Source organism: Nannobrachium achirus (genome assembly GCF_963921795.1).
Source record: "Nannobrachium achirus genome assembly, chromosome: 18".
Taxonomy (NCBI): Eukaryota; Metazoa; Chordata; class Actinopteri; order Myctophiformes; family Myctophidae; genus Nannobrachium; species Nannobrachium achirus.
Genome location: NC_137825.1, coordinates 23,514,508 through 23,542,129, shown reverse-complemented (window position 1 = coordinate 23,542,129; position 27,622 = coordinate 23,514,508). Strand labels below are relative to the sequence as shown.

Below are 27,622 nucleotides of genomic sequence, written 5' to 3'. Positions count from 1 at the left end.
ATACAGGCCCCCTGAGAAGCTTAAGGCCGGAACTGAGCATACACACGTACACACAACTCACTCACTACACACACACACACTCTGGGGGCCCCCGGACTGTTTGGCCTCTGCAGGGATCAACCTGAGATGTGTCCTGTGCTTGCGAGGCCAAAAATACTTCAGAGAGGCGTCTTGGCAAAGTTAGGCATTTGGACGACGGGGGTTAAGTGGAGGAAATGACAGAGATACGAGTGTAGGCATTCCAGTCTAGCGTCTCAGTGTGAGCTTGTGAAAGTCTGTGTGGTCGTGTCAGGAAGGCAGAAGAAGCATGGCCGGTGGCTGACACGCTGCAGGTCTTTCTCTGAGAGCCCGAGCGCTGCCAGTTTGTGGGGTATTGACGCTAGGGCATTCACCAAATATTTGAATATTTGAATATCAAACCATTAATATCACTATTCGATGTTGTTCACAGAAGTCAAATATTCCCTTATTTTTTATTGTTTTCTCTTTAAAAAATATATAGTTTATAAAGCGTGGCTAGATAGGAAGTCATAAGAAGGATTTGGCAATGCCCCTGGTGGATGAATTTGTTAATGCTCTATACCAGGGGTTCTCAAACCTTTTTAGGCAGTGACCCCCAAAATAAACATATTTGAACAGGGGACCCCCACCCTGACAAGCACATGGAATTGTAGGTATTACATTTAATGTGACTCGGTTCCGCAGATAAATATTGTGAAAATAGCAGATCTACATGCTCACAACGCCTCGCTTGTTATAGGATGGGTAAAGGCAGAGGACACCTCAAGGAGTGGAGATTTACCCCACTGATTACCGATGTTTTGAGCGATATTTTAGTGTCAAATCAGTTCCAATCAAGTCGATTTTATAAAATGAATAATGATATGCACAATATATGGACACATAAGCTGCATAATCGATGTCTTCAAAAAAGTCAAATGTTGGATGAAATATTGCCGGGACCGATGTACTGTATCTGCCTGTATCACTCTTAATGCTAATTCCATTTGATTGATCGCACATAAACAGTGATTAGACAAATGCAATGAGTGCCATCTCAACCTAGCGCCACACTCCTCATTAGCAGTCACACTCTTTTGATGTTGTTGAAACAGCAAAGACAACACCGCACCCACAGTGCACTGAGAGTAGAAAACAAGTTTTGAATATTTCACTGTAAAATACAATTATATAACAAATTATATTCAATAATAAACTTTACTCACTTGGCTTATCTATGGGGTGGAAAGCAGCGGCTTACAGGGATGAAGAGCGATGACGAATGTGCGCTTTATATACAATTGAAACAGACTCTGCCCTGACATGGATATTAAAGTGCTTTCCAACTTCAACCACTCTCTCTTCACAAACACACACACACACACACACACACACACACACACACACACACACACACACACACACACACACAAACACAGAGAGCGGTGACATCTGCGCAGTGCCGGGTCTCTGGACGTGTCCCAAATGGGTGTCATCGTCTTCGTGCTCGCCCACTGCCACTGTCTACTGTACATGTGCTGTTAGGAGCACTGTGGAGCCCTCACATAAAGCAACGTCTGGAATCTATACTACGTCTAGTATAGTACGTATTGTACTATACTAGCCTGGCATTGCCAGCCTGATAATGTGGATTCACTCACTCGTTCCTCGAGTAAGTGAATCATTATCAGGCTGGAAGTGGCAGGCGGTGAAATCTCGCTATTTACTTCGACTACCAGCGTCGGCAGGTTAGCTACTCACCTGCGTCAGGGTTACTGAGGTTAGGGTTTGGGTTTGGGTTAGGTTTAGGCATAGACAGTGGTGGAAAAAGTACTCACATTTTCTAAATAGGGTTAGGGTTAGAAAAAAGTAAAGGTATCAATACTGTATTGTAGAAATATTCTGTTAGAAGTAGAAGTCCAGAACTCGAATTTACTTGAGTAAAAGTACAAAAGTACTTTCCACCACTGGGCATAGAGGTTAACATTCACCAACGTCGGCAGGTTAGCATTTCACCAGGTTTAACATTCACCTGCGTCGAAATACTGGGACGTAGAGCAAATGTTATGTCGAAATATCCATGCTATACTTCTTTAATCTTTTTATATAGTGGTTCTCAAACTCGGCAATAGGCGATTTACAAGCTCACAGTGCAACGCGCTTAAACACTTTGACATATTTGATAATTGTTTAAAAAGTAAAATGCTTATGACCACTTCCAACCTAGCGTCCCTATGTTGAGCCTAAAGACACAGGGAGGGCCAGGTTTGGAGGTGGTTGGTGTGCAGGCTCCTATGGAGTGCTGCCCTGTGTGTGGTGCAACCTTGGCTGAGCTCATGGAGTCACACAGGAAGCCTAGCCGATGGTTTCTGGCTTCCCACCGGCGCTGTTGTCATCGCTCGCAGGGGCGTCACAAGGGGTAGGAAAGTGGGACTGAGTTACCAGGGCCCAAGATGGAGGGGCCCTAGTAACTTTAGCTATTGAAAAATAGCAGATATACAAGCTCACAGCGCGGCACCGAGTGCCGCGCTGCGAGCTTGTAGATCTGCTATTTTTGAAAAGTCGTGAAAATGTGCGCAAATCTTTGAATATGTATTTTTTAAGTGAACATTTGAAACTCAAATTTTGCTTCTGGGGGGTCCCTGGAACTAAATATTTTGAGATGGGGGGTCCTTCACATGAAAAAGTTTGAGCATCACTGACATGGAAACATTTCTTGGCACACATTTTCACGATTTTTCAAAAATAGCAGATCTACAAGCTCGCAGCGCGGCACTTGGTGCCGCGCTGCGAGCTTGTATATCTGCAATTTTTCAATAGTTAACATTCATGGGGGGCCCGCAGTGAATCCTTGTACCCAGGGCCCAGAATTTGGTGTGACGCCCCTGGTCGCTCGTGCGTAAGCGTGTGTAAAAGGTGCAAGGCCCTATGGAGTGAGTGCCCACCTGCTATATTTAGGACCCAGAAAGCTGCGTGTCTCCTCCTGCTCTCCTTCTGTGTTCCTTCTGCGCTCCTTCTCTCCAACACCCCCCCAACCCCGACACACACACACACACACACACACACACACACACACACACACACACACACACACACACACACACACACACACACACACCCTGTTCTTTCTCCACTATCGTGGTGGTTCTCAAAGTGGGGTCCGGGGATCCCCAGCAGGGGTTTCCCATGAAAAATGAATCAATTTAGCATTAGCATCAGCATCAAATTATGTTTAACCCTATTTTATATGTTGGCTATCCAACGTGGACACACAATGCTGTATCTGCTATCTTCTGCAAAGAGATATGGTGTAGAGGCAAAAAGAGCTTACCAAGTACAGGTACAGTAGGCAACTCATGTCCAGGTTACTACAAATAGTGGGTTTACAGTATGTAGTTAAAGGGATAGTTCACTCCCCAAATAACTTATTTACTATCAATTACACACCACTCAAAGCCTTTCATGGATTTTATTTTGTATTTTTTGTAGGGCTGGGATGCGATTAAATATTTTAATCTAATTAATTACAGGCTCTTTGATTAATTAATCGCAATTAATCACATTTTAATCGCACATCGATATTTGACCTGAGAAGCATTGTTTTTCAAGTAAAACACATTTTGTTGTACGAGTGAATCAACGAGTGAGTTTTTTAAATCTAAATTTCGCATCCACTGGGCCAAGCAAAGCGCTCTGATCGGCTACTTCTCCCTTTGCGTTTGCGATCACTATGATCGGTATGCCCGAAACTGAAGGTTCTGTGGTGCAAAAACTAAGTGCGATTAAAATGCGTTAATTTTTTTAATCGCGTTAATTTTCTGTAATTAATTAATCGCAATTAATCAGTTAAAGTCCCAGCCTTAATTTTTTGGCATTACTCAATGGTGAGTCTCCGCAGGTCATCAAATTATTGGCCCAGGAATGTGACAAAAACGTCAAAATCTGGAGTGAGTAATCGATAGAAAAAAAGTCATTTTGGGGCCTAACTATCCCAAACATCATCATCTTCACAGATACTCAATGTTGAAGCCTGTTGACACTGTACATACATATTCAATACTGTAGTCACTGTTTATTGTACATTATCCATTCATATATTCATTGGCAATAGATGCATATTTATTAATATATTCAAGACTCAAGGGTTTATTTGTCACTCATACAAGTATAAGCAACAAAATCTTGGTGTGGCATGCTCTGCAGACTGTGCAAACGATAACAATAGCAACTCGTCTTTGTCGGGTAGAAACCTCGAGTCCAAAACTTGAGCGAGCGATAATCATGACCATCTGAGCAGCCATCAGCAGTTGAAACTGATCCCCTCCTCCCCCCTCCACTAGATTAATAAACGTCTACCTGCATAATGTGAACCCATTCATTCAGAGACCCCAAGTGCTGCAGATGTCTTGTGTCAGAACTTATTTGATTTCATCTTTATTTCATCTTTTATTGGCTCTTCACTCTCTCTCCCTCTCTCTTATACTGTACCTGTTCCTGTGTTTTACTGCCGCTGTGACACCTGAATCTCCCCCCGGGGGTCAATAGAGATTTATTTGATCTTACATCTACCTCCTTGCTCTCTCTCCCTCCCTCCCTCTCTCTCCTCTGCAGCACAAGCGGCACGCCCAGCCGACCACCAAGTATGTGGAACTGATCATTGTGGCCGACAACAGAGAGGTAAGCAGGGGTCGAGGCAGGGTCACGTCCCGTTCCGCTCCTGGCTCCCACAGGAACACAGGGTGAGAGGTCACACGCACCCCACTCGCCACCCCCCGCCCACACCCCCACCCATCCCCCGAGACACGGATGAGTTGGCCCCTTAAGTCGTCTTGTTATCTTCCGCGATGATGTGTCTATCTATATCAACTATAAGTGCGTGTATGCGGGAATCACATGCGTGTCAGCCCCATATTTTGTGGTGCCACAGATATAAAATCCATGAATTTTTCCCATAGAGATTAAGGCTGGAGTCAAGCCATTCAGGCTCCTGGTGAATCTGGGTTGCTTTGTTCCAGGCTTAAAATCATTTATATAATAATAACTTATCTCTAAAATGAATGGGGTTTCTATCAGTGACACCACAAAATGGCCACCACTGCTATGCCCTGTATACGTTGTTGATATGCTGTTTTCGTTGAACGTCTACTCCAGAATATAAGGTTCATGTGATTAAAGAGGGTTGGAGGAGAATCGCTCATCACTGACTCCAGATCGTTATGTATAGCTCACATAGGCTTATAGATCAACATATTCTGTAGGTCTACAGATCACACATGTGCAGGGGTCATCGCCACGCTGGCTTGGGCTGGACTTTTTTGTCAAGAATATCTTTTTTGGCCACAGACATACAAAATGAGTGGACAATTATATTAGCAGAAACACATAAAGAGATAGCCCTGAATGAACACAGCGGGTTTGTAACTCTGAAAGTACAAATGGAACCAATTGGACCCATACGGTCCATTTGGTTTCATTTGTACACTCTCAGAGTTATGGTAGTCCTTGCAAATAAAACATTTGAGAACAACTAGTACTAGTGGACTCCTAGTGTGCCATGGTGTCATAGTGTCATACATATTCTGAAGCTGGAGACTTGACGTTCAGTAATCGGGTCTTATGATCAAAATAAGAACATCATAATGGTGTGTAAGTCTTTGCCACAGACACATTTTGTCCGTGTAAGGACATATCGATGACCCCTGCACGCGTGACATCCCTCTGCTATGCACCGAGGGAGGAGGAGGAGGAGTTCCTAGATCCAAGACAAGGTGGTTGAGAGGTTATCGCTGCTTCAGCCTTTATAAGCTCCCTGCGAGAAGCTCTTTGATGATGATAGCGGCCCCGTTGAGAGGGGAATTAATGTCACAACTGCGACTCTGCAACTCCGGAGACGTCCGGCTCACTTTGAACGTGTGCGCTCCAAGAGATGCTGTAGAACGCAATGTTCTCGGTCTCCATCACCGTCTTTGATCCGCTCTCACTTTTGACTCCTGTCCTGCATGTGTTTTGTCAGTTCCAGAAACAAGGCAAGGATATAGAGAAGGTCAAACAGCGTCTGGCCGAGATCGCCAATTACGTGGACAAGGTACGGATGGGATCAATAGTTGGGGTGGGACGTGATGCCGTGCTGCAACGTGATTTATTACACTTCACATCCAGCCTGTCAGGAATTAGCCAGCCAGCATTCCAGTATGTGTTATTAACGGAATGATCAATTTGACGATTCTGCTGAGCATTAACAAAAAAATAATGTCATTGTAATGAAACACGCTTTGTTTGAAATAGAATATATCGTCACTGTCGGGCAGAAACCTCGTATCTCCAAGTTTAAAATGTGTACATTTTTTTGCAAAGTATAGCACTGCTTCATCACACAAGGCCATCGCACAAAAGTAGTAAAAACAGCTGATCTACAAGCACACAACGCCTCGCAGTGCGAGGCGTTAGTTTAAATCATTTTAAAACTGATAAATACAAAACAAACAGTTTTGGACATACAAGATTTCCACCCGACAACGACGATATAGTATAATTTTGCCTTTTTGAAAAGTCACAAGTTGTGGCCATGGAGTGAAGAATTCATTCAAGGGCTGTTGCCATTTACTGCTTAAAGAAGACATGTTATAAAAAAGTATTGTGGTACACTCACGGGGTGAGCCGTGGCAGAGGAAGATGGGCGATAGTGTGATTTACAGTGTGACATGTCACCAAAGCAAGCCACCACACAAGTACATGACTTGTGTGCCAGCCTACTACTATCACACACAAGCATTCACCAGTGTCTCTCTATCACTTTAGCCCAGGGTTCCCCAATAGGCGGCCCGCGGGCCATTTGCGGCCCGCGGGGGGCTACTGTCTGGCCCCCACCAACCCCAGTAATAATGGTGGTATAAGAGCAGCAACAACACTAGTATATCGTCGTTGTCGGGTGGAAACCTTGTATGTCCAAAACCGTTCGTTTTGTATTTATCATCTAAAAAATGTACTAAACTAGTGAAAACAGCCGATCTACAAGCACAGAACGGCGATGCGAGGCGTTGTGTGCTTGTAGATCGGCTGTTTTCACTAGTTTTGTGCGACGATCTTGTATGATGAAGCAGGGCTTTGCTTTACCAAAAAACGTACACATTTGAAACTTGGAGATAAGAGGTTTCTGCCCGACAGTGACGATATCTGAACTGTTGCTGGAGTAGCGGAAACGCCACCGTCGCCCCCTGCAATGTTGTGGCCCTCTGCTTGGTACCCTAGACATAATTCAGACCTTGGGGAAAACTATTTGGGGAACCCTGCTTTAGCCTAAAGTTTTCAAATAATTGTAGTGGAGTAAAAGTAGAATATTTGCAATACTTAGTCACTTTGCACCACTGCTCTTCCCCCCGTCAGTTCTACAGGGCGCTGAACATCCGCGTGGCTCTGGTGGGGCTGGAGGTGTGGAGCGACGTGGACAAGTGTCCCATCACCCAGGACCCCTTCACCACGCTGCACGAGTTCCTGGACTGGAGGAAGGTCAAGCTGCTGCCCCAGAGGCCCCACGACAACGCCCAGCTGGTCAGGTACAGAGAGCGAGGTGCAGAGAATGTTAGAGGCGGCAGGGGCTGACATTTCTAAAAGGGCCTTTTGGTGAAAATATCGAAAATAGCAGACCTCAGAGGTCAGCTATTGTTGGTGCTTGATACCACACTGAACTAAACATAATCAAGTCAAATGGTAAATGTTGCATTTATATAGCGCCTTTATCCAAGACGCTTTACATAGATTGTGCATTATTACACCGATGGCGGAGGAAACCATGCAAGGCACCAACCTGCTCACCGGGAGCAACTAGGGGTTCAGAGTCTTGCTCAAGGACTCTTCGACACTAACTCTGGAGGAGCCTGTGATCGAACTGGGAACCCTCTGTGTTCTAATGACGGTTTCTCTACCCCTGAGCCACTGCTGCCCTCAATAGTCAATACTACACAGAGAGGGCAATTCTGTCCAAATAACATGCTGCATTCAAATTCAGGAGAGTTTGGACAAGGAATTTCTCTTGAATGCTAGCTTCAGGTATGGCATAGAAAAGAGGGCATTGGCATTTCTTTCACCATCGTAAAAACTGCATTCATGGTCTGGAGAGGGCACTTTTTGCAGACGGACGTGCCTGGTAGCAGCCAGGGATCATCAATGTGTCTGTACTACACGGACAAATGTGCCCATGGCAAGACTTTGCCTCGCCTGGACAGTAGACATTTGTGCTTTTTCATTACACAGTCCAGTGGAGAGAGAGAGAAAAAGGAAATGGGAAATGGGAGATGGGGAGTAAAAAATGCAACATAAACCTTAACTTCTGATTCGGCTCTGAATACAGGACGTTTCCATCCCTGGTAATAGCGATGTAACCATGCATCGCGAGACAATTAATTATTGATGAAAAAAAAAAAAAAGAGAAAAGGTTACCATTCAAATCGGTGAATTGAGAAATGGGATTGCGATGCTCTTTTTCAACGGCAGACTGCGTAGTATTGTTTTGAGTTAGCGAGCTCCTACGGTTGGATGATGTTTCTGATCTGGAGGAGTTAAGCTCAGACAATGCTGTGTTTGTTTTGGGGCGATGCCTCCGGCGCGACTATGTTTAGTTTCAAACTGAATGGCAGTTATAACAGATCGCTGTTTTTGGCAAAAAAGTCAACAGGAATAAAGTTATACGGTGTGACCTGATCTCGTGACCTAAATTGAAACCTAATGCCTGAAAATAGCTGATCTACAAGCTCACATTTATTGTCCCCATTTAATATAGTTGCAGGCACGCTATTTGAAGAAGAAAAAAAGTGACAATATAATGAATTGATTTCAAAGGAAGTCCTTGGTTGGACAAAATCCAACATTTATAGAAAGAGTTCTCTATATTTCACGACGCTGAACTTCTTATAATGAATTGCCATCCCGCCACTGATGCAATTTTGTGACAGACTTTTCATATAAAGTAATCTTTCTCCAATCCCAATGCAATCAGTTTCATCATGTTTTCCTTTCCGTGGAAGATGCTATGGTTGCAGCCCTGTAACATGGGGACGGCCTGAGTGCCTGATCCCAGTCACTTTGATGACATCTGAAGTGTTGAAAGTTTTCTTTAACTATGGCTGCAACTTTCACTTTAACTTTTTCGATTTAATCGAAAAATCAAGGCGTGTTTAACAAAAAAAAGTTTGATATCAACGAATTAATAGACCACTTAAGCGTTATTTTAAACTTTGTTGTACAATGTTATGTCCCGATATGCACAGAATCATAAATCAGGTATGGGGGTGAGTGCTTGCCCCGGGGTGAGTGTTTGCCCCTAAGTGCCTCAAAATTACTACTGGCCAATCACAGTGTGTCTTTTCCAGGACTTGGTACAATTCTGTTGTAGAACACTATCACTAGGGCTGTCACGATTATGACATTTTACATGACGATTAACTGTCACTCAAATAATTGCGATTAACGATTTAATTGTATTTTTGTCGTTGACAATTACATTTCTGTTATGGCTTTTAGGCTTTGAAGTTGCACATGGCAGATATGACGCATATCGCGATTATGTCAAATAATTGCGATGTAATAATTGTGACAGGACTAACTCTCACACTTCTGTTACAGGGATATTCCACTTTCAAAAAACGTTTGGTAATTTTATCGTCTAATCAGGCTTTTGTGACCACCCTGGACAGTTTTTAATTTGCTTGATTCAATATTTAGATATTTGATATTAATTTCATCAGACACTCCCCATCCAGGGCCCATTCCTATACAAATCCATTGTAATTTCAAACTCCATTTTAACCATGATAGATTCATCAAAAACACACGTCTTTTTTTCTGGTTACTCATACTACCCTCCTAATACGAGAGCTGGCCATGTTTTTTGATAACTTTTTTTCATTTATTTAGGTTTGTCAGGAATGGGCCCTGGATACGTAGTGTCTGATGAAATGAATATCAAATATCTAAATATTGAATCAAGCAAATTAAAATCTGTCCAGGGTGTTCACAAAAGCCTGATTAGACGATAAAATGATAAAAGTGGAATATCCCTCTAAGCTCCTCTGTGTGCTGTGTGTTTCCTGCAGTGGGGTGTACTTCCAGGGCACCACCATCGGCATGGCTCCCATCATGAGCATGTGCACCGCAGAGCAGTCTGGAGGCATTGTCATGGTAAGAGGAGGCCTATATTCTTTGTATATTGTAAATAGTTAAGTATAGGTTAAATAAGTTATTTGCATCGTGGCTGAGGAGTGTGCGGCCTCTTCCTTCTCATTCAGTGTTATCTGCGTGGTCAGCACCTCACTCACTTAGGTGTGCGCTCCTCCTTATGTGCTTTATTGTAAATAGTGAAACATAACTACAAGCTTACATTAGCTGCGTTTACATGGACACTTTTAATCGGGTTAAAACAAGATTTAAAATAAATCTGATTAAAATTCTCCATGTATACACCAAATAAATCAGATCAAAACCAACCAGATTTAAATTCTAACCAGATGCAGAGGGGTGGTCTAGACCTTTTTACAACCTGATCAAAAAACAGATCAGATTGATCTCACCACATGTAAACACTTTCAATCCAAAACCTTCAATCAGGTTTATTTTAATCAGATTGGAAGAAAGGTGTCCACGTAAACGCGGCTAATGTGTCGTGACAAGCTTCTAGATATGCCATTTTACTTATTTGTTTTTATAAAGAAAAGAGGAACATTTGACATAAAGGCTGACAAAGTTTGACACATTTGAATTGGTTTAATATGGTTAAGGCAATTATTTTAATGAAAATGTGAAATTGAGACATTACAGTATGGCAAGCATTGAAACATAACGTCGTTGTCAAGTGGAAACCTTGTATGTCCAAAACCGTTCGTTCTGCATTTATCATTTTAAAAATGATTTAAACTAGTGAAAACAGCCGATCAACAAGCACACAACGTGTGCTTGTAGATCTGCTGTTTTCACTACTTTTGTGCAACGGCCTTGTATGATGAAGCAGGGCTTTACTTTGCGAAAGAACATACACATTTGAAACTTGGAGATACAAAGTTTCTGCCCGACAGCGACGATAAATATCAAACATATCAGATTAGATCTGCATTTCTGCTTGAACTCAGCCTGACTAGAAGCAGGGATAAAACCATTCATAAAAATGAATGACTTGGGGGCATATCAAAAGCAGAGGTGTATTTTCTTCCGATCCCCCCTAGCAAATCCAACACCGGTAAGTATCTGTATGTTCAGGTGCTGCAGAATGTGTGCATTCTCTTGCACGTGTGCAAACACACACGCACACACACGCACACACACACGCACGCACCTGCATTTACCCAGCCATACACCTGTACTCCATATATCAGGGAAGAGACAGAGATAATAGTCCTGGGTATTGGACGTTTCCTGGAAAGGAGACAAGACACTCTCTTGCAGTTCACAGAGGATTCGGTAAAATGAGACCAATTCATTGTTGTTTCTCAAAGTCGGGCTTGGGGGGACCAGCAGGGGTCGAAATGGACTTTCTTGAAATTGGCTCGTTGTGGTTTTCGCTGACAAGATTGATCACAGACAAGGTATCACACACTGCCAGATATTTCACCAGGATGCATCCCCGATACATAGCCAAAATTTCATTTGTTTTTATTCTAATTGTGCACGAGAGCGGGCGCTGATTTTCTACACATTTTCCACAATGACACACACACACACACACACACACACACACACACACACACACACACACACACACACACACACACACACACACACACAGCCGGGCTTTTATCGAGCCCACTATTGAGCGTTTTCTAATATTTTGTGGAAATTCAGAACAGAACTGGTGTCTTTTTTTTATTGGCCAGTTGCTGACCACGATCTATGAAGATGACAATTGACAAAAGTGGCTAATATCATTAAAACAATCATTCATTAGTGTGAAATAAGTGTTAAACGACTGTATATAATGAATAGTACTGTAGTACTGTAGTAAGTACTGTAATAATTTCTTGCTCTCTTGATTATTGATGTGTATTATGATGTCATGGGACGCTATGCTCGATAACAAGCTTGATAAGCCCAAAGCTTATTGATACGGGCACTCAATAAATGTGTTATCGGGTAATCGAGCTACAGTACCCTTGTTTAGGGCTCCATCCCTAGTGCAGATAAAACATTGCATCAAATGGGGGTCCGTGGCCCTAATGCATATCAAACTGGGCGTCTTTTGAGAAAAAAGGTTGAGAATTGACCTACTTTATCGTTGTTTCGTTCCTTCTCTCCTCCACTTTCTCCTCCTCCTCGTCCTGGTCTCCCGCCCGTGTGCTTCATACCCCCCCCCACCCCCCACCCCACCCTTGCAGAGTTCTTGGCTCGCTCCCTCCTGGCTGACATAACAGCTCTCATGTTTCCCCTTTGAGAGGAGTTGAACTGAGGATTTCTCAGAGTGGATATTAATGCACAATTGCAACTTTTCGGTAGGGCGGGAGGGATGGGTGGGTGGGTGGGTGGGTGGCGGTAGTGGGCTGTTCGCTTAGCACGCGGGTATAGTCTCTCGCCTGGCGTCGGCCCGACAGGGTAGGCCGGCGAGTGCCCCGCCGGCGGATAAATCAGGGGACGTATCGATTTCGCGAGATCTGACAGCTTCTTCTTTTTCTATTTCAAGAATCGTGGCTAGCGGGCGGCTACGAGGGACGTACTGTAGCGTGGCGCGGGGTGAAGGAAAACACCGGGCCTCGTTGCAAAACGATCGCCCATCATGCGAAGGGGGAACCCTAACCGCTCCAGGGTCACGTTGGGTCTTTGTATTGGAGACAGTCATGCTGGAATAATACTCGTTTTATGTACGTCTCTCGACACATCTCTCATAGACTCTCACCTCTGTTTCTCTCTCACTCTCAGTCACGACTAGGGATGGGACGATACGCGATATTATCGTTTATTGTGATAAAAAAACACTCACGATAATCGTATTGTGGAGATTTTATTTATCGTGATATTATCCTCCGTCGTGCACTGGGATCAATTCACCTTTTATTTGCCGAGCTGCATATCCTGTACCACTTAAACCCTCTATTGGTAAAAGGTACTTATAATATACGTACTTGATACAGACTTTTTTCCACTCTCTATCAAATATCTTTGTCAAAAAATAGCTGATCTACAAGCTCACAACACGTCACAACGCGTCACGTTGCAAGCTTGTAGATCGGCTATTTTTTGGCAAATGTTCCGCCCCAGGATAATGGATTTTGATTATCGCGATAATATCGTAAACCGCGATTTCTTTTGTCACAATAATCGTGATATGACATTTTCATATCGTCCCATCTCTAGTCACGACAACCCCTTTACCATGTTTCCTTTCTCATCACTCTTCATTCAGTCTCTCTCCATTTTTGTTCTCCTCTATCCTCTCTATTCCCCTCCCCTCCCTTCCCCACCTCCTCGTCCTCTCTCTCTCTCTCTCTCTCTCTCTCTCTCCCTCTCTTGTCATTTTGCACCCCGTTTTCTCTCTCCTGACAGAGTCTGTATTTTTCTTGGGGTCTGCCAGGGCCTGGTGGTCAGGGTTTTTACAGCCAGTCAGTCAGTCAGTCGTCCCCCAGATGGTTCTTAGCTTGTCGTCCTCCCAGATGGTAAAGTGGGGACGCGGTCGTTATGGCAGAGCCCTAACATACACACATACATCAGGTCATACACATGAAGGATTAGCCTCCGCTCCCCTCGAGGCCCTGCCGGCACCAAGCCTTCTGCTCACTGGTGGAAGAAGTACTTCCACCACTTACACTACTTAAGTAAAAGTTGTTTTTGTGTGGGCCCCAGGTAGAGTAGCTGCTACTTTGGTGGCAGCCGTGATAGGGATCCACATAAAACAGGAGTCTTCAATGTTTTCAGGCCAAGGACCCCTTCGTTGAGAGAGAGAGATGAAGTAGGGACCCCCACAACCTTTTCATAGATTCCATACAGTTTCATCGTTTTACAGCACAATCATCGTGTATTTTGGATTTATGTCAATTTGTGTTTTCAGATATGTAACCACTTGAACCGTCAATACTTCATAAACTTGAACTTTCACTCTGTACTTAGTCTGCTCTTTTTCCCCTCTACACCAAAGCTCTTTGCCGAAAATAGCCGATCTACAAGCTCACAACGCCTCGCGAGGCGTTTGCTATTTTTGGCTAAAGTTCTGAGGATGCTAGGGTTCAAGTGGTTAAAAGTTTCTATCACACAAAGATTTGGAGGACCCCCTGTAGTAACTCTGAGGACCCCCTAGGGGGTAATAAAGTAGCAATACCGCAATATAAATATACTAAAGGGCCTGTGTTCAAACTTTCACTTGAGCAAATGTACTTTTTTTTTGCATCCAAATATACCTGACAAAGTAAAAATTCTAAATTTGTCAAAACATTTGGCAGATCTACAAGCTCACAACACCTTGCAAGGCAATGTGTTGAGAGCTTGTAAATGGGCTATTTTCAAATATCAGAAGCATAAAACAGGGCTTTTTTGCAATAATAATCTACATCCCTAAAGTGACTAGTAACTAAAGCTGTCAAATAATTGTAGTGGAGTTAAGAAAGTGCAATATCTGAGATGTAGTGGAATAGATCAAAATGCAAATACTCAAGTAAAGTAACAGTGCCTCAAAGTTGTACTCAAGTACAGTACTTGTAGTTTGTACTTAGTTACTTTCCACCCCCAGAGGCCCCGGCACCAAACCTTCTGCTGTGGAAATCATGTTGCTGTTGTCTGACTTGATCCTTTCATTTAGAGAGGAGCCTGCACGCTTTGAACCCTTTCACTGGCTTCTCCCCCACGGCTCTCAAATGTTGTTTTTTGAGGATAACATCCACCCCGCACTGCCGATATGGATTTTCCATCCGACAGATCGCAATATGTTGCACTTACTTACTGTACGTTTTAGTGGGGGAGACGACTAGAGACAGATGGAGACGAATAGAGACGTAATGGGACCGTGGAATTCTCCTCGGGCCAATTCTTGAGCACTGTATACTTTGTCATGTAACGGATAGCTTGTAGATGTTGTAGAAGTTTTTTTGTTGCTATTTTTGTAAACTACATATAAAAAGAGTTAAGTCGCTGATCAGAGCATTATGTAACATTAAAGGTCTTTGACATCACTTTTTAAATTTTTATTCTTAGGCTTTTGTTTCTTGACCTCAATTACACCAAAAAAACCTGACCTTTCAACATTCAGTGGTTTTTCTGTAATCTGTAGTTTTTTTAATAATTTGGCTCAGAAATAAGACCTTTAATCTTTGCCAATCAAAACCGCATTTTTGAGCGGTGGTCACACCGTCTCCATAGCGTGGCCGTGTGTGTATCCGTGTGTGTGTGTCTGTCTGTCTGTATGTAGCCTGTGGTGTATGTAGCCTGGCTGCTATACCTTTTCTGACCACACATGTTAAGGGAGGGGCGCTGTTGTTCAGGCCAGCTAGGCACACTCACACTCACATTCACACACACAAATACACACACACACACGCACGCACGCACGCACACACACACACACACACACACACACACACACACACACACGCAGCCTCCACCGCTCAGTTCACACAAGTGTGATTTTTTGTTTGCGACTGGTTTTGGCCAATCAAATCCAGATGTGACGCCCAGCCATCATCGTCCACCCACTTTATCCATTTGGCCTTTAATATCTAAATAATTCTAAATTTCACCTACAATGACATGCCCGAAATATGGACGCCAGGTTCAAAGTGGTTAAAGCTCGCAAGATGAAGCAGTGCAGAAAGGTGCCTGGCATTCCAGCAGAAACGGAATTAGTGGGTTGGTTTTTTCATGAATCCAGGCAGTGCAGCTGGAATGTTTAGTGAGTGTGGACAGCTGCTGACCGTTGCCTTCTCCAGCCGCCCGGCAGAGCGCTTCATCAGCCCCAGCCTGGTTTAAGCGGGTGGGGCTGAATAATGCACAGGGACCGAAGACTCTGGTGGCTCCGCACGCCGACGCGCAAGCAGGGCAGTGCACCCAAAGGGTAGGGTGAATCTTCCGGTTGACTTCAGGTGTGCCTATAATAATGATAAAGCACACCCTCTTGTGTAATATTGCTTAATTATTTATAACCATACCTGGGGGTCTATTAGCGTAATGTTAACTCAATAGACACATACAAAACTGAAAAAGTACAAAACTATGACACCACCTCTTTAAGAGATGCCCAGAATATACAGTAGGGACAAGAGGGTTAAAGGTCCCTAAAAACGAATAGATTTTTTTGAAGTGGTGAAAGCCGCTTCCAAGGACTGGCTTTGTTTGTCCTGTACCTGTTTTTTTGAGGATTCCCATAGATTCTCAAGGAGTGAGAATGTCTGTCCCGTACATGTCCCGTACATGTCCCGTGCATGCAGAATTGTGGATTGGTCAAGCTTCACATGACAATTTGGCCCTCCAGACAAAATCATTCATTCATTCAGAATTCATAAAATTATAGAACTAAAGCACATAGAAAGTATAGATCTAGAACACAGAATGTATAGATCTGGAACACTGATTTCAAAGCTCTAGTACACATAGAATAAAAATTCACCACTTCACTTCGAACCGAGGTTTAATTTTTAGGTATTAAAAAGGTCTTAAAAGTCCTTAAAATTGTCACTTCACTGTGTGACATTTAAGGACCATTATTTCTCTGTTTGTAGCTGCCGACATACATAATTCATCTGGCTTTTCATGTGTCCTTACACATAACACCTTTTCTGCAGGAAATCTCAGCGACCGACCGCGGGTCACTCTGGTCATGTACTGTTTCTGACCTTGCGGACATCTTTCTGACTGACCTGTCTCAGTGTTCCACTTGTTTCTGTCCCTCTCCTCTCTCTGTGTGTGTGTGTGTGTGTGTGTGTGTGTGTGTGTGTGTGTGTGTGTGTGTGTGCGTGTGCGTGTGTGTGTGAGATGTGCACACGGGAGGAAATCCAGATCTCTGTGTGTGTGCGTTATGTCGGAACCGCACATCTGGCATTGTCAAGGTCTGCTGAGCGAAAGCACTGAATATGTCGGTCCACGCGGTGCCGTTTCATTCCTCATTTTTGGATGGCAAGAGTCTGGGTTGGGGGTTGGGGGGGAGGGGGGAGCGGGGGATTGAAGAGTGTTTGTTTAATTTCGACAGTATGCAATTAGACATGCTTATTTTGAGTGATTTCTCTCCAGTGCACCCTCGGAGAAGCCATAATCTTCCTGTGACTGGGTATCTTTTCTCCTAGAGTATGTGTAATTAGCCATTGTTTTTGCACAACCAAACTGTAATGCTGCAGTCACACTAGAAGCTACTTTACAGTGTTCATTTTGTAGACTAAAACTATGACGTAAATGTGACTAGTGGAGAAGAGATCCAGCAGAACTAAAAGACAAATCGTTTTATGTTTGGCTGTGCTCTGGTGTTGCGTTTGTGGATTGGCTATTTTCAACATGAAACTATTGTAAAATCAGGCATTATATACGACACCATCAAGGCGTCATAACTGTAGATTTTGTTGACAAAAATTGTTTGATATTAACTCAACTAAAACTGACTAAAAGTAAAAACATTTCAGATGACTAAAACTAAATGGAATTTTATTCAAAAGACTGACTAAAACTAAATATAAATTTGCTGTCAAAATCAACACTGCATTCATTTCCAATGGAAGCCAGTGACATGAAAATATAAAGCCGACATTTGTGGCCGCTACAAAATCCACAGAGCCACCATCCAAGTTGAGCTGGCTTCAGCTGCAGCTACTGTAATGGAGAGGAAAACTAATTATTTCCATCAGCCGTGTTGTTTTTTTTTTGGTTTTTTTTAATCTTTGTATCATTTGTAGCCGCCAGGGTGAATGCAGCATAAGTGGAATGGATCTTTGTTCAGAATCATGCCCAGAAATGGGACTAAAATAGGTCACAATAATAATATGTTGGTTTATTTATAACAGTGGTTTTCAAACTGAGGTCCGGGGTCCCCCCGGTGTCCTTGAGGGGTTTCCAGGGGGTCCCAAGCTAAGCAATTGTTAGTTAAGAACCAAGAACCCTCAAAAGTTCTGTAATTCCGAGAGTGTACAAATGGCCTTAGGTTATGGGTTCCATCTGGTTCCAGTTGTACACTCCGTGGTCTAATGTAGTGGTTCTCAAAGTGGATTTCATGATTCCTTTAGGGGGGTCTAAATTGAACCATACAAGTCTGTAACTCTGACAGTGTACACATTTTTGGTTCCATTTGTACACTGTCAGAGTTAAAGCAAAGGCCCACTTCACCTCTGGGACAACCAGATCTTATTTTATTGTTGTTTGGGACAAGATCAACACAATCCTGATTTCAGCATGACTAGTGATGCATTTTGCATCATATGATGCAGCATGATGCATCATCAGATTGAACACAAAAAATAACTCAGGATTGTGTTGATCGTGTCCCAAACAACAATAAAATAAAATCTGGTTGTCCCAGAGGTGAAGTTGGCCTTTAAGGGGAGACCTTGGAATGTGAAAGTTTGAGAAACACTGGTCTAATACATTCCAACAGTAACTGGGGATCCTTGAAATGTAAACATTTGAGCACTGACTTATACAGAATGCATAATTAATGTTTCTGTCTGTCTTATTGGGGGTTGTAAGATATGTACAGTAATGCAACTTTTTTTCCTTCTCTTTTACTGTGTAATGTTTCAGGACCACTCGGACAACCCCCTGGGAGCAGCGGTCACCCTGGCCCACGAGCTGGGCCACAACTTTGGGATGAACCATGACACACCAGAGAGGGGCTGCGGCTGCAGGGTGACAGTGGACCGCGGGGGCTGCATCATGACCCCCTCCACAGGGTGAGTTGGAACGGTCCGCGGTCCTCATAGACGATTCTGCAGTGCCAAATAACAAGTTGAAAAAAATGACAATGTGTGTCTTCCCAGCTTGACAATAGATAGATATAAAGAATAACAGATAATGGTGTAGATCAGGGGTCTTCAACAGGGGGTCCGGGCCCCCTAGGGGGTCCTCAGAGTTACTAGTTATATTAACCACTTGCCAAAAATAGCCGATCTACAAGCTCACAACGCCTCGCAGCTTGTGAGCTTGTAGATCAGCTATTTTCGTCAAAGAGGTTTAGTCTAGAGGGGGAAAAGAGCACACTAGTATAGAGTGAAAGGTCAAGTTTATACAGTATTGACGGTTCAAGTGGTTAAATATCTGAAAACATAAATTGACATGAATCCAAAATACACTGATGATTGTGCTGTCAAACAATGAAACTAAAATATGGAATCTATGAAAAGGTCTTGGGGGTCCCTGCTTCATCTCTCTCTCTCTCTCTCTCCACTAAGGGGTCCTTGGCCTGAAAATGTTGAAGACCCCTGATGTAGATATAACCAACATTGTGTTGGATTTTTGCAGTCAAACTCAATGAGTTACAATCTGGCAAATTGGAAAGTTCAAAGAGAAAGCGCCGTCAGAATTCAGCACCATGGATAGCGCTCTGGCACGCAGTAACGTAAACAGTCAATCGATCGAATCACGTCAACTAATCAACCGACTTGACACTAGTTGGCCGTCTTGTCTTGTACTGACAAGCCTTGTGCAAAATATGCATTGGTATAGACTCCCTGGTGAACTCCAAATAGCCAACGTGGCTCACAGTATGCGCAGTCCAAATTCGGAGAGTAACAACGTACGCCAGCTGCACTGCAGTTTTACACCAGTATCAAAGCAGTAAGTTAGTCCTAATCATGGACGTGCAGAGAATGTTAGAGAGGCAGGGGCTGAAATTTCTAATTTCTTTTGGTGAAATATTGAAAATAGCAAACCTCCAAGCTCACAACGCGCCGCGCTGCGACACGTTGTGTGCTTGGAGGTCGGCTATTTTTGGTACTTGATACCACACTAAACTAAACATAATCAAGTCAATGCTGTAGATGTGGCGTAACGGCATGGATGTCTACGCAGAGAGGGCAATTCTTCCAACATAGATGCTGCATTCAAGTTCAGGAGAGTTTGGACAAGGCAATTCTCTTGAATGCTGCCTTCAGGAATGGCATGGAAAGAGGACATTTGCATTTCTTTAAGTTTCACCATAGTAAAAACGGCATTCATGGTTTGGAGAGGGCACTTTTTAAAGACGGATAAAAGGGCAGGGGCTCAAGCCCCCTTTGATGTCTATGTGTGCACGTGCCTGTTCCTAATTAGCAATCATTTAGCTGGGAACCCGCTGGAACCCCCTCAAAGGACCCCTGGGAGTCCCCGGACCCCACGTTGAGAACCGCTGTGGTAGAGAGGCCCCCAATGTCACCGTGCACTCCAGTGAGGCCCTTTGGGTTTATTAGGCCACACAATGCATGAACTCAGCAACCGCCCTTTGCATGCATTATCAGATGGTCAGGATACCATTAGCCTCGCGACGAGTGACGCCTTTGCTGAGTCTAACGCACATCACTCAAGAAGAGACGATTACAATCAAACATAAACATTCGTCCGCACGCAATTTTATTGCCATTGAGTTTATGGCCGAGCTGACAGCTGCGCTCATGCCCCGTAGGCCAGATGACTCATTGCGAAGGCATAGGGGAAGCCAGCGGTTCAAATGTTCAAGGCCAGCACACAGAGTACACAAGCAGGTTGTGTAGTTAGTCCTACTATGCATATTGATACGTTTGCCAAACGTATGCATAGTGCAGTCTGTGGTGTAGTATGAATTATTAAAAAGGACAAATATGGAGACCACCTGCTCGATCAGTTAAAGGGATATTCCACTTTCAAAAAAACTTTTTGTCATTGAATGGTCTAATCAGGCTTGTATGAACACACTGACCAGTTTTTAATTTTCTTCATTCAATATTTAGATATTTGATGTAAATGTCCTCCAGGCTCAGGGCCTCTCCCCACACACACTCATTGTAACTTCAAACTCTTATGGAAACATTATGGAAAAAACACGGCCTGCTCACGTATTAGGGGGGTATTATGAGTCACCAGAAAAAATAATGGGTGTTTTTAATGAATCTATCATGGTTAAAATGGAGTTTGAAGTTACAATGAGTGTGTGTGGGGAGAAGCCCTGAGCCTGGAGAGCCAGATAACATTTACATCAAATATCTAAATACTGAATGAAGAAAATTAAAAACTGTTCAGGGTGTTCATACAAGCCTAATTAGACCATACAATGACAAAAAGTTTTTTGAAAGTGGAATATCCCTTTAATACACTCACTGCATGGTAAGTTGCCGTATGTAGCCATAGGAATCAATGGTTCCTGTGCCATGTCAGAATGTGCGGTGCAGCCTGTCTCCTGTTTCTGTAGCGTGAGATGGCTTGATGTACAAGTACTCCCCCTGGATATGATGCTAGTAACGTATGTCGTCAGGGACTTGGCCCCAGTCCAACCCTTGATGCTGAGCACCAAGCAGGGAGGCAGTGGGTACCGTTTTCACACACCGTTTCCGTGTCCGCTAATAGACCCAGACGAATTGCGAATTGATCCAAGTCTAATCATTTAGCAGCTGCCACTGCCAGTCACGTAAATAAATAAATATGTGTTTCTAGTGCACACTTCAAATCAGTTGTACAGATGTGCCATTTCAAGTCCTAAGGCGTTACTGCTCTTTTCCTGAAAATTGTCCTACAAATGTATTTTTTCCACTGATTTATTTCCCTGTTTTGCCTTTCTAATTTTTATGGAGAATGGCACGTACTTTTGCAGAAACCTTTAGAATTGCCTCCCTGTGGCCTGCGGTCCCCACTTCACACCTGCGGGCTGTGAGGTATAATGACACGCATTCCTTTTGGGATCGAGAGATAGCCTAGACCAGGGGTCTTCAAAGGGGGTCCCCAGTGTTACTACAGGGGGTCCTCCAAATCTTTGAGTGATAGAAACGTTTTTTTCTCCTTTTTTATATTAACCACTTGAACCCTAGCGTCCATATTTGGAGAACTTTAGCCAAAAATAGCAGATCTACAAGCTCACAACGCCTCGCAGCGTGAGGCGTTGTGAGCTTGTAGATCGGCTATTTTTGGCAAAGAGCTTTGGTGTAGAAGGTGGAAAAGAGCACACTGAGTACAGAGTGAAAGGTCAAGTTTAATAAGTATTGACGGTTCAAGTGGTTATATCTGAAAACCCAAATTGACATGAATCCAAAATACACTGCTGATTGAGCTGTCAAACAATGAAACTAATGGAATCTATGATACGGTTGTGGGGTCCCTGCTTCATCTCTCTCTCAAACTAAGGGGTCCTTGGCCTGAAAACATTGAAGACCCCTGGCCTAGAAGACTGTGCATATGAAACCCTAATGCACTTCATGAACCCTATTGCGTCACCATTCCGGGGTGAAAAATGTGTGATCTACAAGACACAACGTGTCGCGTTGTGTGGTGCGCTGTGAGCTTACCTATCAGCTATCTTCAGCATTGACCCGTGGGGGGAGTCGGTAAAGTACACAGGGTTTTTTAAGTGGATAATTTCATGCTGTAACATGGTGTAGCACACACTAAGTGGAGACACAGGGGGATGTCCTGGATAGAAATATTAGATAGGAGGACGCGGCCAAGCTCCGGTGGTCCGGGGGAGCCTCAGACTGCGCTGTTTATGCTGGAAACACATCTGTGTGTTTGCCTTGGACCGGGCCCACCAAAAACACTGCTAACACTATTCCTGATCATCGCTCCATAAAAAGAGCTCGGCAGTGAGATGTAGAATTTTACTTAACACTGATTGAGGGGCAACCCTGGTCAAGGGCCCGTCCGCAAGGGTCAACAAGGGGAAGTGGAAGGGAGGGGAAAAAGAGAGAGAAGTACCCGTTAAACTAGGAATAAAATACAATATTTGCGTCTGTCTGACTTTCTCGCTTGCTCTCCTCCCACGGTGTCTCTGTGGTTGGCTCTGTCAGACAGTGCGAGGAGGGATGCTATTCTTTGACATACATGCAAGTTTAATGTAAGGGATTTATGGCGTCAGCTCTAGATAAATAGTTAACCAGCCCTGAAAGCCATCTGTCGTGAGACACAACCAGGGGCGTCACAAGGGGGGGGAAAGTGGGACTGAGTTACTAGGGCCCAAGGCAGAGGGGCCTGGAATTAGTTTATACTTTAGCTATTGAAAGATAACAGATATACAAGCTCTCAGCACGCTGCGAGCTTGTAGATCTGCTATTTTTGAAAAGTTGTGAATATGTGTGCACATCTTTGAATATGTGTATTTTTTAAGCGAACATTTGTAACTCAGATTTTGCTTCTGGGGGGTCCCTGGAACTAAATATTTTGAGATGGGGGTCCGTGGCCAAATACATATCATTTTGGGGGTCCTTCACATGAAAATGTTTGAGCACCACTGACATAGAAACCTTAGAAAAATTTGAAATATTCAATGATTTATTTGCTATTTTTCAATAGTTAAAGCACAACATGTGAGTGAATCCTTGTACCCGCCCGGGGCCCAGAATTTGGTGTGACACCCCTGGGCACAACGCAGCGAGAACCCCTTGGAATATCTGTATCTTGAACAGACATACAGTGTTACACTCCGTTTCACTTTGTCCTGAGCTCTGCAGGCTCACAACAGGCCCAACATAGGAAACGCCAGGTTGAACGTGGTTAAAGGGACCCCCCGAATAAGCCTGCTTCAACCCAATTAATCCGGGGCTTAAACAAACCAACATGCCGTTTTAAATAAGGATGTTTAGGAATTCTATATTCCTTCCCTCCCCAAGTTTCCTCAGTTAATTCCAGGTCAGGGCCGTGTGCTCTGCCCCAGGCCATGCTCCCATGGGCCCAGTCTCAACCCTTTCTTCGCAGTTGCACACTTTAAAAGGCCATGTGGCCACACACACACACACACACACACACACACACAAACACACACACACACACACACACACACACACACACACACACACACACACACACACACACACACACACACACACACACACACACTACTGAAATCACCTGTGAGCTATTCATCAGCCCGTAGCTACAATTATTTGTTTATAGCGTCGACTGCCATGTTTTTCCAGGCAGGCGACCAGCTCCTTTTCAAAGCAATTTGATTATGCAGAATGGCTCCTCGCGAGGCCAGGGCTCAAACGAGTTTTATACAACAGGCCGCCTTGATTGTGCATCGCAGCCAAAGGGCTGCCTTGTCAAAGAAAAACTGTACCGTACTGTCCCCCAGAAGGTACAGTGGTACAGAGCGTGACTGTCCTACAGGGCCGCATTAAGTCACCGGCGGGCCCTCGCTTTGGAAGCGTTTGCTATGATTGATCTCTCACTTCTTACCGCTGCGCGGTAATTTCTTCGGGGTCGTTTGTATGCACCGACAAATAGTCCACGCCGATACGCGTTCGAGGTCTCCTGGCACCGAGGACGGGCGAGGAGGAGATAACGAGATCCAGTTCATCATTCTAAACGCCGGGAGGGAAGAGCAAAACGAAACGGCCAGGCTGTCCGAATGCCAGGCCGGCCCAGCTGCACATCTGCATAGCGTTGCTGTCGGGGCAGAAACCTTGTATCTCCATCTTTCAGATTTTCGCGTATTGTTTTTGTCATATTGCATCGTCACTCAAAAGCAAGTGTTGATTTTGTAGACTAAAACTATGATGAAAAATGTTCGTCGACTGCGTTTGTTTCACTGATGATACTGAGATAAAAACGAAATAAAAACTAATCTTTGATAACTAAAACTAAGGCTAAATACATTGACAATATCGTCAACAAAAAAAACTAGACTAAAACGTTAGGGAGGGACTAGTGGAGAAGAGAGTCATTTTATGTTTGGTTGCTCTCAGGTGTGCTCTCAGGTGTCACAACGTGTGCTTATAGATCTGCTATTTTCAGCACGCAACCAAGTGTAAAATCAGTCATTATGATGCCATCAAGGCCTGCCAAAATACAGTTCTACAGTTGACTAAATCAACAATGGATTTAGTCAACTAAAATCTTATGATATTTAGTCGACTAAAATTAGACTAAAACTAAAACTGTTCGGGTGACTAAATTATGACTAAAACTAAAATACATTTTATTCAAAAGACTATGACTAAAACTAAATCAAAATGTGTTGTCAAAAACAACACTGCTCAAAAGTAACAGAAACATAATAAATATTAAACCATTGAAAAGCATTAACAAGAGCGTCATAACTAAATAATAACTACATTGGATCTAATGGAACACAGGTTATATATTTTTTTCCCCCATATCTTAAAAAGTGACCATTTTGGACATACAAGGTTTCCACCCGACAGGAGCGAAAGAGTGCTTCCTGCCTCCCATCGGCCCCAGCCGTGCCCTCTATCCAGCTATTACCTCTAAATGAGAACAGACCTGCATCTCTCATCCTTAGAGAGATTATATCTCCTCCAAACACACAGGCGCTACTCACAGGAACACACACACACACACACACACACACACACACACACACACACACACACACACACACACACACACACACACACACACACACACACACACACACACACACACACATACACACCCACAGGTACAGACTCTGATTATCCTAGCAGCCTTGTACCTAGTACAGCATAGCTCTCCAGCCTGCCTTTTACAGTTGTTGTAAAAATATGTTTGCAGCCTTTTCTGCCTTTTATTGATAGTATACACAGTGAGGAGAGACAGGAAACAGGGAGAGAGAGAGTCGGAGTGTGGCACGAAGCAAAGGGTCCACCAGGCTTGGGAAATCGAACGTGGGACTTGATGTCATTCATCAGAGCCTATGTGGTACGCTTCCTAACCACTCACAGCTATCAGCTATTGGGCATGTCATTATTGGAAAGCAAGAGCCTTTTACAGAGTGCCAGGTGCCTAAGAGAGGACCAAACTAGGGCCGATAGATAAACTAACAGATAGAACTCCCGCATGACGTCTTCAAATGCAACAGATATGGGGCTCTCTGTATTTTGCGGAAACTCAACATGATTGTTTCCCAATAAAAAATCCCTGACCTGTTGCATTAAGAGGCTGTGCCAGAGTACCGGTATGTCATTATTGTCCAACGTTTTCAAAAAATAGCAGTATGTACAGTATATGCAGATGTACAAACTCACAAAAAATCACTAGCTCGTAGATGTGTCACATTTAGGGGTGTAACGATATAGTAACTGTATCGAAATATCATTTTTAACTTAAAAAATCGAAGTATATCGAAATGAAAACAGCTAAAATCGAATCGTATCGTTTTATTTTGTATCGTATCGAATCGGCAGTGCAAAGAATCGATTGTATCGATACTACCTACTTGTGCATTGTATTTAGCATTTTTAAGAAGAAAAAATTAAAAGGAGGGGTTTAATTACTTTTCCTTTCCATATAGTTACACTGGTCTATCGATAAATGTGTGTAATCTCTGGGTTCATGTCAAGGTGCAGGTTTTTCAATATACAATGTCCATCACTGTGTTTACTTATTTATATCCATAATAATACATGTTTCCCTTAAAAATGCACTATTCACAACTTTCACACAGATTTCATTTCTTTGCTAAATAGTTACTATATCGATTTTAAATCATTGAATCGAATCGTATCGTATCACCATGAATAAACCAATATCGTCCATGTATCGTATCGTCAACCATGTATCGTGATATGTATCGAAATGCTAATTAAAATGTATCGTTACACCCCTAGTCACATTAGCCATTTTCACTATTTGCATTTAGGGACCCCAATGCAAGTCAGCAAGCAGGGGGACAGCGGAGCGGCCAGGGCCCTCGTCGTCACCCACAAACACCGTAAAACCGTCACGTCGGGTCGCAGGAAGTGGAGGAGAACACAAGGGCCGGCTGGCGGCAATGGATATGTGACCCGTGTGTCCTGCGGAAGAGCAGGCTCTAAACCCTCTCTGCCTGCCTTATTTAATTGAGTCCGCAGGGAAATCAGTGGGAAAGAGCCGGCCTGGTGTCTACAGGCCAGACTGGCAGGCACCGAAAAGGGCACCACAACAGATCATATCACTTAACTCATTCCCTGCCAGGCCCGATAGTCCCGAGATTATTCCAATGTCTTTCCCCGCCAGGCCCGATAGTCCCGAGAATAAAAAAAATAAAATAAAAAAAAACAAACCCAAAAAATGGAGTAGGCATGATAGCAATCGCGAAATTGCATGTTTAACCCCCATAGCAACCCCATCTTTCAAGCATGGCAGCCATTTTGGCAGCCATCTTTGTTAAACATAGTGGCTGTTATCTCATGAATGCCTGAACGGATTTCCATTCGGATTTTTTGGTTTGAAAGCTGTGAGCAATGTGGACACACGTGGTGCATTATCTAGGCATGGGTGTGCATGATCCGTGCACACCCAATTACATGGAAGTCTATGGAGACGAATGGCAGGTGGGAGTACGGAGGTATGTTAAAATGGCGGTCAATGTGTTAATGTGATCACCCCCGGTGCATGCGCGCGCCACCGCCGGCTGGAGCCGTAGAACCTGTCGTTAAAGCGCCTAGCCGGTCCACTCCGGACCTCTTGAATTCCACACCAACACCAGTGATTCTCAGGACCCCCCAAATGAATATGTATTTGGCCACGGACCCTCTCCATCTTCAAATATTTTGTTCCATTTTCTTCAAGATTTCTCCAAATGTTTCAAAACATCATGGGAGCTTGCAGA

At 43.7% G+C, this 27,622-nt stretch overlaps 1 protein-coding gene across 1 annotated transcript in view; it reads left to right on the top strand.

Moving 5' to 3' along the window:
* The window catches only part of adam12a (ADAM metallopeptidase domain 12a), a gene marked incomplete at both ends in the record, with an annotated part of 173,209 nt that overhangs the window by 94,256 nt on the left and 51,331 nt on the right, over nt 1-27,622 (top strand). Inside the window, 5 exons of the mRNA XM_080747303.1 lie at nt 4,612-4,677; nt 6,014-6,085; nt 7,384-7,553; nt 10,089-10,173; nt 18,679-18,827. Of these exons, the coding sequence (XP_080603429.1) occupies nt 4,612-4,677; nt 6,014-6,085; nt 7,384-7,553; nt 10,089-10,173; nt 18,679-18,827 (542 nt within the window). The remainder of the gene's footprint in view (nt 1-4,611; nt 4,678-6,013; nt 6,086-7,383; nt 7,554-10,088; nt 10,174-18,678; nt 18,828-27,622) is intronic.